Source organism: Engystomops pustulosus, chromosome 8 (assembly GCF_040894005.1).
Source record: "Engystomops pustulosus chromosome 8, aEngPut4.maternal, whole genome shotgun sequence".
In the NCBI taxonomy this organism is placed as follows: Eukaryota; Metazoa; Chordata; class Amphibia; order Anura; family Leptodactylidae; genus Engystomops; species Engystomops pustulosus.
This window is the reverse complement of record NC_092418.1, coordinates 90,848,550-90,863,279: the sequence shown is the minus strand read 5'-3', so window position 1 is coordinate 90,863,279 and position 14,730 is coordinate 90,848,550. Positions and strand designations below refer to the sequence as shown.

Here is a 14,730-nt window from a genome sequence, read left to right as displayed (position 1 = left end):
TGGGTCCCTGCTCTCTGGATTTCTGGGGGTAACTTTCTCGTGACCCCCTATTCAGCTTTTTAACCTGTCACCAGGTTGTATCCCATTAAACTACCAGCTGTCCTCTTTTATGTGACATCTTCCCCCCTGTTTACTCATAAAAAAAATCTCCAAAGTTTTGTAAAAATGAGCAGAGAAGAGTCATATTTTGCCTGAGATGAGTCCATTTTAGAGGCTACATGCGGAGTGTAATTTCGGACTCCCTTATCTTTGGTTCTAGAGTAACTAGAATCTAATTTTTCAAATCAAACTAGGTTTTGGTTCTGGGAGTTACAGATTAGGGGATACAGCCATAGTTGGAAATGTGAGCTGCAGATAAAGATCCAGTACCTGCCTATTTTTCTTAGTTCTAGTTCTGTAGCTTACAAAACCACAAGACGGATGCATCTGAAGTGACATTCTCCTTTCAGTTTCTAAACAGGACATATTCGAAGCTAATTTTCTGATATCTTTTATAGGTAAATGGGTGATTTCACATAAAAGAGGGATTTCTAGAAAGGACACATCAGCCCCTCAGAAGGCTGCTTTAAAGCTATTTTTATGTTATGGACTCCTTTAAAAAGACTATCCTGACACATAGGGTTACCAGGTTTTTATTACTTTCTCATTACTTCTGTCTGGAGGCTTTGATCTTTTGACTGCAGCTGTCTGCAGAGATAAGACATAGTGCCCACACCCTGATTCTGTACCTGGCATACCTGGCCTCCTGCCCACACCCTACTATACCTGGGCATGCCTGGCCCCCTGCCCACACCCTGATTCTGTACCTGGCATACCTGGCCTCCTGCCCACACCCTGCTGCTGTACCTGGGCATGCCTGGCCCCCTGCTCACACCCTACTATACCTGGGCATGCCTGGCCCCCTGCCCACACCCTGCTGCTGTACCTGGGCATGCCTGGCCCCCTGCCCACACCCTGTCGCTGTACCTGGGCATGCCTGGCCCCCTGCCCACACCCTGCTGCTGTACCTGGGCATGCCTGGCCCCCTGCTGCTGTACCTGGGCATGCCTTGCTGAGGTATGAGAGCCTGCCCCCCTGCATGGTGTGTGCCCCTCCCTAGCACTGTACTGTACACTGTATTATCAGGCACCTGCTGTAGTCCGGAAGCCGGGGAGAGTCTGCGAGCTGTGGGCAGGGATCCCTGGAGGAGAAGAAGAGACCTTACCCCCGGGCGGGGTCTGACTGCTGCTCATATAAAATCCCATCTCTCCTGAGAACAAGGACAGCATTGAGCTGCAGTGTGGGACGGGGAAAGGGCACAGGGAGGGGGGCAGCAACCAAACCTGAGACATACCACAGCACTGGGATACTGGGCACCACATGGCGAGGATGGCATGGCGCTACCTGCTCTGCACTGGGCTACTACTACTCCCTGGCATCAAGGCTTTTAACCTGGATACTGACAATGTCATCCTGAAGCAAGGAGAACCCGGGAGTTTATTCGGCTTCTCATTGGCCATGCACTGGCAGCTGCAACCTGCGGACAAGAGGCTGTAAGTGCAACTTTGTATCCTGCCCCCTGCTGGAGGGGACATGGGGGCAAACTTTCTGGCTACCTGTTATCATTCTGCCTAGAATGATTTTAGGGTCAGGATCACTGATTCTGCAATATATTAAGTATGTCTTATTTGCAATTTGTTACTTTCTGTTATCAGCCATTGGAATACATTTTCATACGTGTTTAATCTCAGGGCTCTGGCTGTATTTATATCTGATGTCAAAGGGGTATCCCATATCTATAGGTTCATGGAATGAGGCTCTGGCTGCATTTATATCTAATGTTAAAGGGGTAATCCGTATCCACAGGATCATGGAATGAGGCTCTGGCTGCATTTATATCTAATGATAAAGGGGTATCCTGTATCCACAGGATCATGGAATGAGGCTCTGGCTGCATTTATATCTAATGATAAAGGGGTATCCTGTATCCACAGGATCATGGAATGAGGCTCTGGCTGCATTTATATCTAATGATAAAGGGGTATCCTGTATCCACAGGATCATGGAATGAGGCTCTGGCTGCATTTATATCTAATGTAAAAGGGGTATCTCGTATCCACAGATCATGGAATGAGGCTCTGGCTGCATTTATATCTAATGATAAAGGGGTATCCTGTATCCATTGGATCATGGAATGAGGCTCTGGCTGCATTTATATTTAATGTTAAAGGGGTATCCCGTATCCACAGGATCATGGAATGAGGGTCTGGCTGCATTTATATCTGATATTGAGGGTATATCCCATATCCACAGGATCATAGAATGAGGGTCCTGTGTGAATACAGAGGTAGTGTACATGTAAGATTCACTTTTTTCATGCCTAAGTGCAGTGGTGAAGGACTAAGGGACCCCAATGCCCATAACAAGTAGTAAGACCACCAGTGATCAGCTATCCCTTTGGTTTTGCTTAGGGGGATACACCAGGTTAGGACTAAGAGCCATGTTAGGTTTGAAACGTGTGAGACTCTTGTGTATATAATGGTAACATTATTTTAATTTACACCTAATTTTACCTGGCTGCTGGATCTTTAGATTGTTGTGCATGGGGATGTATGTTGTGCTTAAAAAAAAAGTTTCAATGAGTGATGTGTGGATAAAGCTGCACCTTGTATGACCAGAGCGGGTTAATACATTGACCCACAGCAGAGCTGAGTACCTGCTTTGTGCTCAGTGCACTGGGGAGGGGCACTGATCACTGATTTACAGCACTTTTGGCTCAGCCCCTACAATGTATTGGTGTTTAGATTGTGATCAGTCTTTTGTCGCCTTTCTCTCTGAACATCTGCCCACTTTAGTGGACTTTTATCGTCTTGGTAAATGATTAAACCGGTGAATAATATATAAAATGTTGCCCTTTATAACTTTCTCACTTCACTCCTCCGTGTGTTCTTCCAGGAAGACTGGAAAATGTGGTATTAAGGAAAGTTACTGAGCAAAATGACTCCATAGTGCGCAATGAATGAGGGCTGTCAGGCAGGGCCATAGGAACATGACTGTGTCACTAAGGGGGATTTCTGAGGACTACAAGTCTTGTCTTATGTGGCAGATGTTATTCATAGTAAAAAAAATTACGGGTTTCCCCATTAAAGACCTCAATCATCTTAAAATATAGTTCCATAATATAGTTTGGCTACCTTTTAAGATAAATCATTGTGCGAGAGAGTCATGTGAAAACCATCATGGCCGCCAATACACGTAAACCAGTCTAGTTATGTAGTAATGCAGGAGGGAATCACTATTACTATTTATCAGTCAGTTATGTGAAAACCCTGTGAGAGGTGTAATGGTGACGCTATTCGTAGTTCCCAAAGTTTCACAGAAAACTATCACAATATGGCTGTGCTGCTAAAGCCAAGTGTGCATGTTTATGAGGTAGTCAAGAGACATAACTATTGGCCAAAAAGTGTATGGACAACTATGAATCATTATGTATCCCCTGTTTGCCCCTGTCATAGTAGTAGATGGATGACACTGATACTGTATGTGATGTTATGTTGCTATGGATACAACACTAGTGAGGCCTAGTTTACCTAGAGGCCTGATGTAGATTAGCAGCAAACATACCAAATAAACCACAAGTGAATTTTTCCCTTTGTTTTTTCCCTTTGTGTGTGCTAAATAAACTTGTTTTCTTGTCATTTTTACATACTTTTTCCATTGAACTGTGCATTAGGAGCATTGTAGTGCTTTCTGATAGCAACTTGATATTGTGTTTTCTCCAAAAAATGGATGGTAAAATAACATGAAAAAGTGTGAATAAACCCTTATAGAGATTTTTTTAAAGTCGTACCTTGGACTCTGGTGGTTACAGGTTGACAAAGCCTGAGTAATTATAGTCACATTCATAGGGTTAATCACCCCTCAACAAGTAGTCTGTACTTTGTCCCTGTGGGAACACTTTGGAGAGACTCTCTCCCCCATCCACTAATGTTTGCATTGTTGAATGTGCTAGCATTGGCTTTTCACACCCCAGTGACTTCTCTATGTGTGCTGACTGTCATCTCTCTAATAAAACATCACAGTAAGATTAGAATAGAAATGTAAGGGCGGCCCGGAAGTGCGTATCTGTGGTGGCTTTTATGCACAGGTTCTATGTTCCTTATTATGAGTAGTATTGGATAAGTTTTATTAATTTGGTTGAATAGTCTTTCATTGTATCCTGAGTGGGGGGCTGACCCTAGCTATCAACAATAAAGGGGGCTGCCTGAAATACTAGGACACCAAGGACCCTTTATGCTGATAACTGTGAATTCCTGTAGTTTGAGTGCCAAATAATCACAAATTGACTGAAAAACTAACTGTTGCTGTTTCCAAAAAACTTTCACACCACTTATACATTTATATACATATCTAAAAGCGACATAATGGGGCTTATTTACTAAGAGTCCGCAAATTCTAGTATCTAGAATTTGATACAGTTGGGCATATTTTAGTGGAAGACAGTTAACCTCTTAGTATGCTTTCGCCTTATTTGAGGAAATCAGGTTACTTGGAAAAAATCCAAACTCCATGCAGAAATTCAATGCACAACCATAGAGCAACAAGGGAACAGAACCTGTGCTAAACCCATTGGTGCATCTATAACTGTGATCACGGCTGGTGTAAGTTTGTGTTCCTCTTAAGGCGTTCCACACTTAAACTGTAACTTTATTACCTATTCAGTGACACATGACAAATGTTTCAGGCTGGAGGACCCCTTTAAGGTAGTAATGTACATGCAGTACATACATTTATCATAAAATACATATCCCAGAGTTACCAGAAAAATACATTGCAAGGTGCATTTGCAGACTATTGCATCTCCATGCCCAGCACAGCGTATTTCCTACCTACGTGCACAGAGAACTGACTCTATTGGCCAGCAGAGAATTCCAGGACAACAAAAGGTCAGCGATTTCAATGACTTGGCCTAGTGTTGAGGCAGGCAGTCTTTTGTTATTCCACAGGCTTAAGTTGGTGTAGAAAATGCAGACTATTGCAGACTACTGGACTGAAAAATTTACTACTCCCCCCACCGCATGAAAAGCTGACAAATAATAGACAATGATTTTCCTCTAAGAAGGTTTATGTCACTTCTTGCTACTGGATTACAAGGTTTAGAATATAAGATTATAACCTGTATATAATGCAGTGGCAATCCAGAAGTATGATGTGTTAAAGGTAGATGACATGAAAAGTGTCTCTATGGGATGAGCAGTTGATATGACCAGGAGTAGGTTTGTCATAAAAGAAATGCCTAGTCTGTTGCAGTAGGATTCGACAAGGAAGTTCCATCCTTCCCATGTTCTGGAATTACAATAACAACCCCTCTTCAGAGGAAGGGTATCCCAAGAATGAAGAGTTTTCATTCTTTTTTTGGAAGCAAAGATTTCCCAAATCTTTGTATTCTTTCTATTCATTCTATCTCAAATAGACAGTGTGAAAATGTGCCAGATTTATCATACAGTCGGATTGCCTGCCTAAACTTGAGTAAATCTGGACCTGTGTGTTTTAAGGACTGACTAACCTGCAGGAACTTTCTATACAATACAGATACACTAGAAGGCAGATTTTAGGGACCTGCAAACAAGACTGTAAACACTTATACATAATGTAGACATAGTTCCCAGCAGTCCACTCTACAAGCTGCCATGTCGTGCTCTGTTGTGCCGTGTAGTACTCTGTAGTACAATGTAATGCTCTGTAGTACTCCATAGTACAGTGTAGTACTCTGTAGTGCAGTGTAATGCTCTGTAGTACTCCATAGCACAGTGTAGTACTCTGTAGTGCAGTGTAATGCTCTGTAGTATAGTGTAGTACTCTGTGATATAGTGGAGCATTCTGTAGGGCAGTGTAGTACAGTGTAATGCTCTGTAGTACAGTGAAGTACTCCTTAATATAGTGTAATGCTCTGTAGTATAGTGTTGTCCAGTGTAATGCCCTGTAGTATAATGTAGCACTCTGTAGAATAGTGTAGTTTTCTAATGTACAGCATATTGTGTAGTACTATGTAGTATAGTTTAGAGCTCTGTAGTACAGTGTAGTTCTCTTTATTGTGTAGTGTACTCTAGTTTATTACTCTGTAGTAAATTGTAATGGTCTGTAGTATAGATAAGTGCTCTGTAGTAGTTCGTAGTATAGTGTAGTACTCTGTAGTAAAGTGTAATGGTCTGTAGTAGTGTAATGTTCTTAATAGTATAGCGTAGTGCTCTGTAGTACAGTGTAGTGTAGTAATTTGTACCGTAGTATAGTGTAGTCATCTGTAGTATAGTGTAGCACTCTGTAGGACAGTGTAGTGCTCTGTAGCATTGAGTAGAGCTCTGTAGTATAGTGTAATGCTCTGTAGTACTATGCAGTATAGTTTAATTCTCTGTAGTATAGGGTAGTATTATGTAGTTTAGTGTAGTACTTTGTAGTATAGTGTATTACTCTGTAGTATAATGTAATGTTCTGTAATACTTCGTAGTATAGCGTAGTGCTCTGTAGTACAGTCTAGCGTAGTACTTTGTACCGTAGTATAGTGTAGTCATCTGTAGTATTGTGTAGCACTCTGTAGGACAGTGTAGTGCTCTGTAGCATTGAGTAGAGCTCTGTAGTATAGTGTAATGCTCTGTAGTACTATGCAGTATAGTTTAATTCTCTGTAGTATAGGGTAGTATTATGTAGTTTAGTGTAGTACTTTGTAGTATAGTGTATTACTCTGTAGTATAGTGTAATGTTCTGTAATACTTCGTAGTATAGCGTAGTGCTCTGTAGTACAGTCTAGTGTAGTACTTTGTAGTATAGTGTAGCACTCTGTGGGAGAGTGTAGTCCTCTCTAGTATAGTGTTGTGGTCTGTAGTACAGTTAAAAGATTATGTGTACCGTGTAACCCAGTGGTTAAATAGATGAAAGTTGAGAGTCCTCAATTGTTGATGCCTTTTATTGGCAAACATTTATTGGCTAGTACTCTGTAGTGTACAGTTTAGTGCTCAGTAGTATAGTGTAATGCTCTATAGTGCAATGTAGTATAGGGTAGTACTCTGTAAAACACACATAGTATAGTGCTGTGTAGTATAGTGAATTGCTCTGTAGTATAGGGTAGTACTCTGTAGTATAGTATGGTACACACACAGTGAAGTGCTCGGTAGTATAGTAGTATAGGGTAGTACTCTGTAAAAAGTAAGAGGTTTCCATCTCTGTTAAAGCATTCCTACCAAATGCCATTCATTCACTCAGTCAATATTGGCGTTTATTGCTTTACTATCAGATGGCTAGCAATGGATGTATGTCTTTACAATATGTTAAAAACCCTAAGTATTGATTCATTCCTAGAGAAGAAACAGTTATTGAGTGTGATGAATCTATCCGGTGGCAATGACAGGAAACACTCCCTGCTCCGTATTAACCTGTCGTAAATTTTCATGGATTTCAATCTCACATTCCATCTGACAGAGCTGAATGACTTATATTGGCTCTAGATCTCTGATTGTCAGGGAAGTATGTCTGCATTCTACTGGGTTTAGTGAATTACTAGTTACCCAGGCTATTCCCATCTTTAAATCCTTTGATTTATGGTATATTGATCCCATTTACCCCAAGACTTTTATGCTGTATCCAATGTATATTGTGCAGCATTAGGTGTAGCAGGAAGGCGAATGCTGCTGCTCATCCTTGAAGAATGTACAAGGTTGTGCCCATCATAAACTTATATTAGTTTAACGAAGACATTTATGCAATGTAGTAGATAAGGACATTTTATAAGTAAATTGACATTTTCCATTGAGTTCTTGTATTTCTTTATCATGTGTTTAAGAATAGGTACATATGGCAGTAAAGTGGGTTGGTGCAACATGGAAAGGTAAGTTTATGTTGTGCTACTGGAGCAAGAAGTGGCAAAATTCTTGATAAAAATGGATAAGGCAAACATTTGGACAGTGCCTAAAGCCAATTGTCCATTATGAATGTAACCCGGTTTGTCCTCAGTAGTACCTAGTAGCATAACTTGCACAGTGAAATTTAAGGTGGTTGTGTAGGATAGAGACAGTTTTACCCAGTTGCCAGTAATGCTGAATAATATGCACTTTAAATTTTTTATATAGACTTTCAAGCAGAGTATGCACCCAGTGGACACTTAAGACTTCATGTAGTTAGGACTTGCTGTGTTTCAAAGGGGTAAAATAATAGAAAACAATATTCTCCCCTCCATTCCAGTGCAGCAGCTCCTGTCCCTAACATTCTTTGTACAGAGAGGCTACAGTATTGTCGTCACATTGATGACATGTGATTGCTGCAGCCCATCATTGGCCTCAGCGGGACATCTCAGACAGGTGATAGGTTGCAGCGGTCACATGCAAACAGATACCTGCCATGATGGGAGCGACTGGAATAGAGGTGAGAATAGAGGTAAATATAGGTTTCTTTTTTGTTTTACCGCTTTAAAATATACTATGTCGTATGTAAATGAGAGCTTAAATGTCTACAGGTTGTGTACTCTAACTGTCCAACATTTTCATCTGTAACATGACTGCATTTTCATTTCTCGCCTGGATTACCTCCTGCAGCCTTTTCTAAATCTAGTAGTTGAGTTATACTACATAGAACCAGTGTTTTTGATTCCCTTCTTTTCATGGTCTCCGTGTTAGGATTGGTTACACAAAAGACAGGGGATAGTGTGCCCTGAGCTTGCCCCAACCTCTGTCCCTTCCTATAGCCCCCCCACGCTAAACCGTGGGGCGACTACTTGAAGACTCGAAATATTCTGGGTAAGTGTGGGAAGGGGAACACAAACAGACTGACAAACATAAAACATAAAAGAATCGTAAACAAGCCGGAGTCACAACTAGAGGGTACGTCAAAAGCAGAATCAGTAAGCAAGAGTCAAAGTCCAAAACTAGCCGAGTTAGCAACAATATAGATACAGATACAGAGCAATACAAACTAGCAGCAACCAGGTGGAGAAAGGGATTTTCAAACACTGGCACTGGTGACTAGTGAAGCTGCAATTTATGCAGCCAGAACTCCACCTCCAGAACCTGATAGGTGCTGGACAGCATCTGGGAATTAACCCCTCATGGTGCAGAAACAACCAAGCACCAAGCAGAGGTTCAAAGTCCCAGCCACTCCTAGACAGCGCGAGATCTTAGCAGCCGCTGCCCAGGACGAGAGGTGGAGTTTGCGCGGATACGCGCCGGGGTTCGGAGAACGCTGCTGGTACCACCAGAAGAACCAGAAGTCCCAGCAATCTCCCTAGCGAACCTGACAGTACCCCCCCCCTGACGGGGGGCCTTCGGACCCCTAGATCTTAAAGATGGCTTCTGAGGGTAGGTCTGATGAAATAACCTGAGTAACCGTGGAGCATGAACATCTCTAGCCGGAACCCAAGACCTATCCTCAGGACCAAAACCTTTCCAATGGACCAGGTACTGCAGGGAGTTACCTACCCATCTGGAATTCACCACCTTTTCCACCTCAAATTCCAGATTCCCCTCCACAATAGATGGAGAAGGAGGGTCAGAAAGAGGCAAAACAGGCTCAACATAGCGCTTCAGAAGACTCTTATGGAAGGTGTTATGGACCCGCCACCCTGCTGGAAGTGTAATCTTGAAGGAAACCGGGTTAACAATATGAGTAACAACAAACGGACCCACAAACCTGGGCGCAAACTTCAAAGAGGGGACCTTCAATTTAAGGTTTTTTGTTGATAACCACACTTTATCCCCCACCACAAACGTATCAGATTTAGTGCGCCTTCTTTCAGTTTGTTGGACCATAGAATTTTGTGCCCTCTGAATATTCTCCCGAACTTGTGACCAGAGCGAGCGCAACTTGGATGTAATGGCTTCCGCTCGAGGAATATTAGAGACAGGCACAGATGAAAAAGAGAAACGTGGATGAAAACCATAATTGCAGAAAAACGGAGATACCTGTGTGGACGAACTACAGTGGTTATTAATAGCAAATTCTGCCAACGGAAGGAATTTCACCCACTGGTCCTGACTGTCCGAGACAAAGAGTCGCAGATATTGAATCATCTCCTGATTCATTCTCTCGGACTGACCATTAGACTCAGGATGAAACGCTGAGGAGAACGACAGATTAACTTCCAGTCTAGAACAAAATGCTCGCCAAAATTTGGAAACAAATTGTACGCCCCTATCAGACACAATATCATCTGGTATACCATGGAGGCGTACAATGTTCTGTATAAACAAATCAGCCAATTCTTCAGCTGAAGGTAACTTTTTTAATGGAACAAAGTGTCCCATCTTGGAGAAACGGTCCACTACCACCCAAATCACTGTATAGCCTTGAGATGCTGGCAGATCAGTGACAAAATCCATTGACACTTTAGACCATGGCCTGGTGGGAACTGGAAGCGGAAGAAGAGGCCCCTCAGGACGTCTCCTGGGAGTCTTTCCTCGCGCACAGACCTGACAGGCTTGGACAAATGCGTGCACATCATTAGTCATGTGAGGCCACCAGTAACTTCTCTTTAAGAGATCCAAGGTACTCCGCATTCCCGGATGACCTGCCAATACTGAGCAATGCGTCTCCTCCAACACTCTCAAACGACAAGAAAGAGGAACAAATAATTTGCCTTCCGGAAGGTCTTTGGGTGCAGATTTTTGTCCTGCTAAAATTTGAGAGGAGAGGTGGGAGGAGACAGCTGCCAACACAACACCTGGAGACAAAATATTACTGTCCGTAGTCGCTGGAAGCTCAGGAGTCCCGAAGCTACGGGACAAGGCATCAGCCTTCACATTTTTTGACCCAGGTCGGTAGGTGACCACAAAATTAAAGCGAGAGAAAAACAAGGCCCACCTAGCCTGACGTGAGTTCAAACGCTTAGCAGTATCCAAATATACTAAGTTCTTATGATCTGTGAGCACAGTTATCGGATGAAGAGCTCCTTCCAAAAAGTGTCGCCAGACTTCAAATGCCCACTTAATGGCAAGGAGCTCTCGATTACCAATATCATAATTCCTCTCACAAGAGGAAAACTTTCTAGAGAAATATGCACAGGGCCTAAGTCTGGTGAGAGTGGAGGACCCCTGAGACAACACTGCACCTACTCCTACCTCGGAGGCATCAACCTCCACAACAAACGGTAGAGAGAGGTCAGGTTGAACCAAAACTGGGGCTGACGAGAATGCCGCTTTTAAAGTTTCAAACGCTGAGCAAGCGGCAGGGGACCAGTTGTTTGGATCAGCACCCTTACGGGTTAGATCCGTGAGGGGTTTGGCGATCACAGAAAAGTTCTTTATAAAGTTCCGATAATAGTTAGCGAAACCTAAAAATCGTTGTAGGGCCTTAAGATTGGTAGGCCGAACCCAGTCCGTGAGCGCCTGAACCTTACTCGGATCCATCTGTACATCAGAGGGAGTCACAACATAACCTAAGAAGGAAACCTTCTGGACGCAAAAAACACACTTTTCCAGCTTAGCGAAGAGGTGGTTTTTGCGCAACCTGGTAAGTACTTGGCGGAGATGTTGCTGGTGAGAAACCATATCAGGAGAAAAAATCAAAATATCGTCTAGATACACCACCATAAACACCCCGATGTAATCATGAAAAATGGAGTTCATAAAGCCTTGAAAAACCGCTGGGGCATTACTCAAACCAAAGGGCATAACCAGGTATTCAAAGTGCCCCAAAGGTGTATTAAATGCGGTTTTCCACTCATCCCCTTCTCGGACCCGAATCAGGTTATAAGCCCCTCTGAGATCTAATTTAGAGAAAACTTGGGCCCCAGAAACCTGATTTAAGAGATCCGGGATCAAGGGGAGGGGACCTGAGTTTTTTACCGTTATCTTATTTAATTCTCGATAGTCAATACACGGCCGTAAACCACCATCTTTTTTCTCAACAAAAAAGAACCCGGCCCCAGTGGGCGACTCAGAGGGACGAATATGTCCGATTGCCAAACTCTCATCAATATAACTCTTCAGTGCCTCCCGTTCTGGTACCGACAAGTTATATATACGACCCTTTGGCAATCTAGCATCAGGAAGAAGGTCAATTTTACAATCAAACTCCCTGTGAGGAGGAAGGACTTGGGACAAGGGTTTTGAAAACACATCTGAGTAGTCCGAGAGAAAACCTGGAAGACCCTGATCTTCCGTCACTACTGTACATAGTGAAACTCTGGTCAGGTGCTCCTTACAGAGAGGACCCCAATGAACCAGCTCCAGAGTTTCCCAATTAATTACCGGATTATGGATCCGGAGCCAGGGTAGACCAAGAATGACATTTTCAGACAGGTTTTCCATAACTAGAAAAGAACACCATTCTTCATGCATAGCTCCTACCATAAGCTTTATCTGCGGGGTTCGGAATTTGATCAACCCTGCCTGTAGAGGGGTCAAATCCGCACCCGACATCTGGATAGGAGTGGACAATGGAATCAATGACATGCAAAACTGAGACACAAAATTATAATCGATTAAATTAGTCGCAGCACCTGAATCCAAAAAGGCGCGACCAGTGCAGGAAACAGACTGAAACTTAACCGTACAAGGTAAATACATTCTAGACACAATAGGGAGTACCTGAGCTCCTAAGCAGTCCCCCCGACTACTGCTTAGGAGCGGAAGTTTTCCTGCTGCTGCCTCTTGGAACAGGTGTTGATCTGATGATCAGGACTTCCACAGTAGAAACAAAGATGTCGTCTTATTCGATGTTGCTTCCGCTGTGCAGGAGAGATGCTATCCAGCTCCATGGATTCCAATTCTGGACTACCTGGAGACGGACTGGCCGCTGGCTGACAGTCCGAGGACACCCGAGGTGATCGCCTGGATCTTAGGCGACGATCAACTCGGATGACCAGAGTCATAGCATCATCTAATGTCTGAGGCTCGGCATAAGCTAAGACTAAGTCCTGTACTCGGTCTGACAGTCCGGACATAAATTGGTCTTTTAGGGCGCAGTCATTCCATTGAGAGTCAGTCACATACTGTCTGAACTGGGCACAATAATCTTCTGCTGTCCGTTTTCCCTGACACAGAGATCTAAGGTGGGAAACTGCAAGTGCTCGGCGGTCAGGTTCGTCATAAATCTGGCCTAAAGCAGAAAAAAAAGCGTCAAGAGAAGAACGGGATGGAGAGTCAGGTGGGAGAGAAAAAGCCCAATTTTGCGGATCCCCACGCAACAGGGAAATTACCACGCCCACCCTTTGAATCTCTGTGCCCGATGAACGAGGGCGTAAAGAAAAGTAAAGTTTACAGCCCTCCCGAAATGAAAAAAATTTCTTACGGTCACCAAAAAACACGTCAGGGAGAGGAACCTTAGGTTCAGGCGTGGGTGGCAGTGGATCCTGCGGTGATGTCTGCCGTGGAACCTGCATAGATTCCTGAATTTGGAGACGGGAAGCTAGATCCTGGACAAGCTGAGTTAGGGTCTGGACCTGAGCGACCACAGCTGACAAAGGCTCCATGGAAGGAGAGAATGTAGCAGGTCGGATACAGGATGCAGACCTATGTGTGGCCAGTGTTTCGTTTAGGATTGGTTACACAAAAGACAGGGGATAGTGTGCCCTGAGCTTGCCCCAACCTCTGTCCCTTCCTATAGCCCCCCCACGCTAAACCGTGGGGCGACTACTTGAAGACTCGAAATATTCTGGGTAAGTGTGGGAAGGGGAACACAAACAGACTGACAAACATAAAACATAAAAGAATCGTAAACAAGCCGGAGTCACAACTAGAGGGTACGTCAAAAGCAGAATCAGTAAGCAAGAGTCAAAGTCCAAAACTAGCCGAGTTAGCAACAATATAGATACAGATACAGAGCAATACAAACTAGCAGCAACCAGGTGGAGAAAGGGATTTTCAAACACTGGCACTGGTGACTAGTGAAGCTGCAATTTATGCAGCCAGAACTCCACCTCCAGAACCTGATAGGTGCTGGACAGCATCTGGGAATTAACCCCTCATGGTGCAGAAACAACCAAGCACCAAGCAGAGGTTCAAAGTCCCAGCCACTCCTAGACAGCGCGAGATCTTAGCAGCCGCTGCCCAGGACGAGAGGTGGAGTTTGCGCGGATACGCGCCGGGGTTCGGAGAACGCTGCTGGTACCACCAGAAGAACCAGAAGTCCCAGCAATCTCCCTAGCGAACCTGACACTCCGTCTGTCTTCACGAAGAGTAGAGCTCTTCTTTTACAAAGTACAACAAGTAGCAGCCTGCTTTCAGTTTTCTATATGCATTGTACATGCATCTATGATGGTGCCATCTATATTGTGGATTGCCGAATTTCGAAAAATATTCTCACAGTTATCAACGTATCTGGTAGGAAGCCTCCTAACACAGTTATCTAATGCTGTCCCGTTATGTCACTTTGATTGTGATGGTTTTATGGGAACAGGCAATTGCTCTAACAAATCACTGCCACATTAATGCTGATAAAGGTCATGTTATCAGCAGGTTCTGGTTAAATAAATACAGATGAATATTGTCTGACCAGGATACAGATGAAGTGTGTATAATCCTGTCCATACATGTCTGACAGCCATTCCAGCAAAGGTGGCGTGGAGAAAATATATGTATAGTTTACATGGCAATACACCTACTTATATCAGGAGGACTGGGTGACCAGCTAATGTGTACATGGATGTCCTAACTCTCCCTGATGGATGACTTTGGGGAAAGAAAGAATCAAGCATGTGGAATTTCAACATGCCTAATCCTTTACCCGAACAATTCAAGTCTTCACCATATCATTTTGGCCATGGCTTAT

General features: G+C 43.6%; 1 protein-coding gene across 2 annotated transcripts in view; it reads left to right on the top strand.

Moving 5' to 3' along the window:
- Positions 1–1,123: 1,123 nt before the first annotated feature.
- ITGA6 (integrin subunit alpha 6) overlaps positions 1,124–14,730 on the top strand; it is a 51,945-nt gene continuing 38,338 nt past the window's right edge. Inside the window, exon 1 of one of the 2 annotated variants that reach the window (XM_072121720.1) lies at positions 1,124–1,532. In XM_072121720.1, the coding sequence (XP_071977821.1) occupies positions 1,360–1,532 (173 nt within the window). In that variant the 5' untranslated portion in view covers positions 1,124–1,359. The remainder of the gene's footprint in view (positions 1,533–14,730) is intronic. The other variant, XM_072121721.1, reaches the window with a different exon arrangement.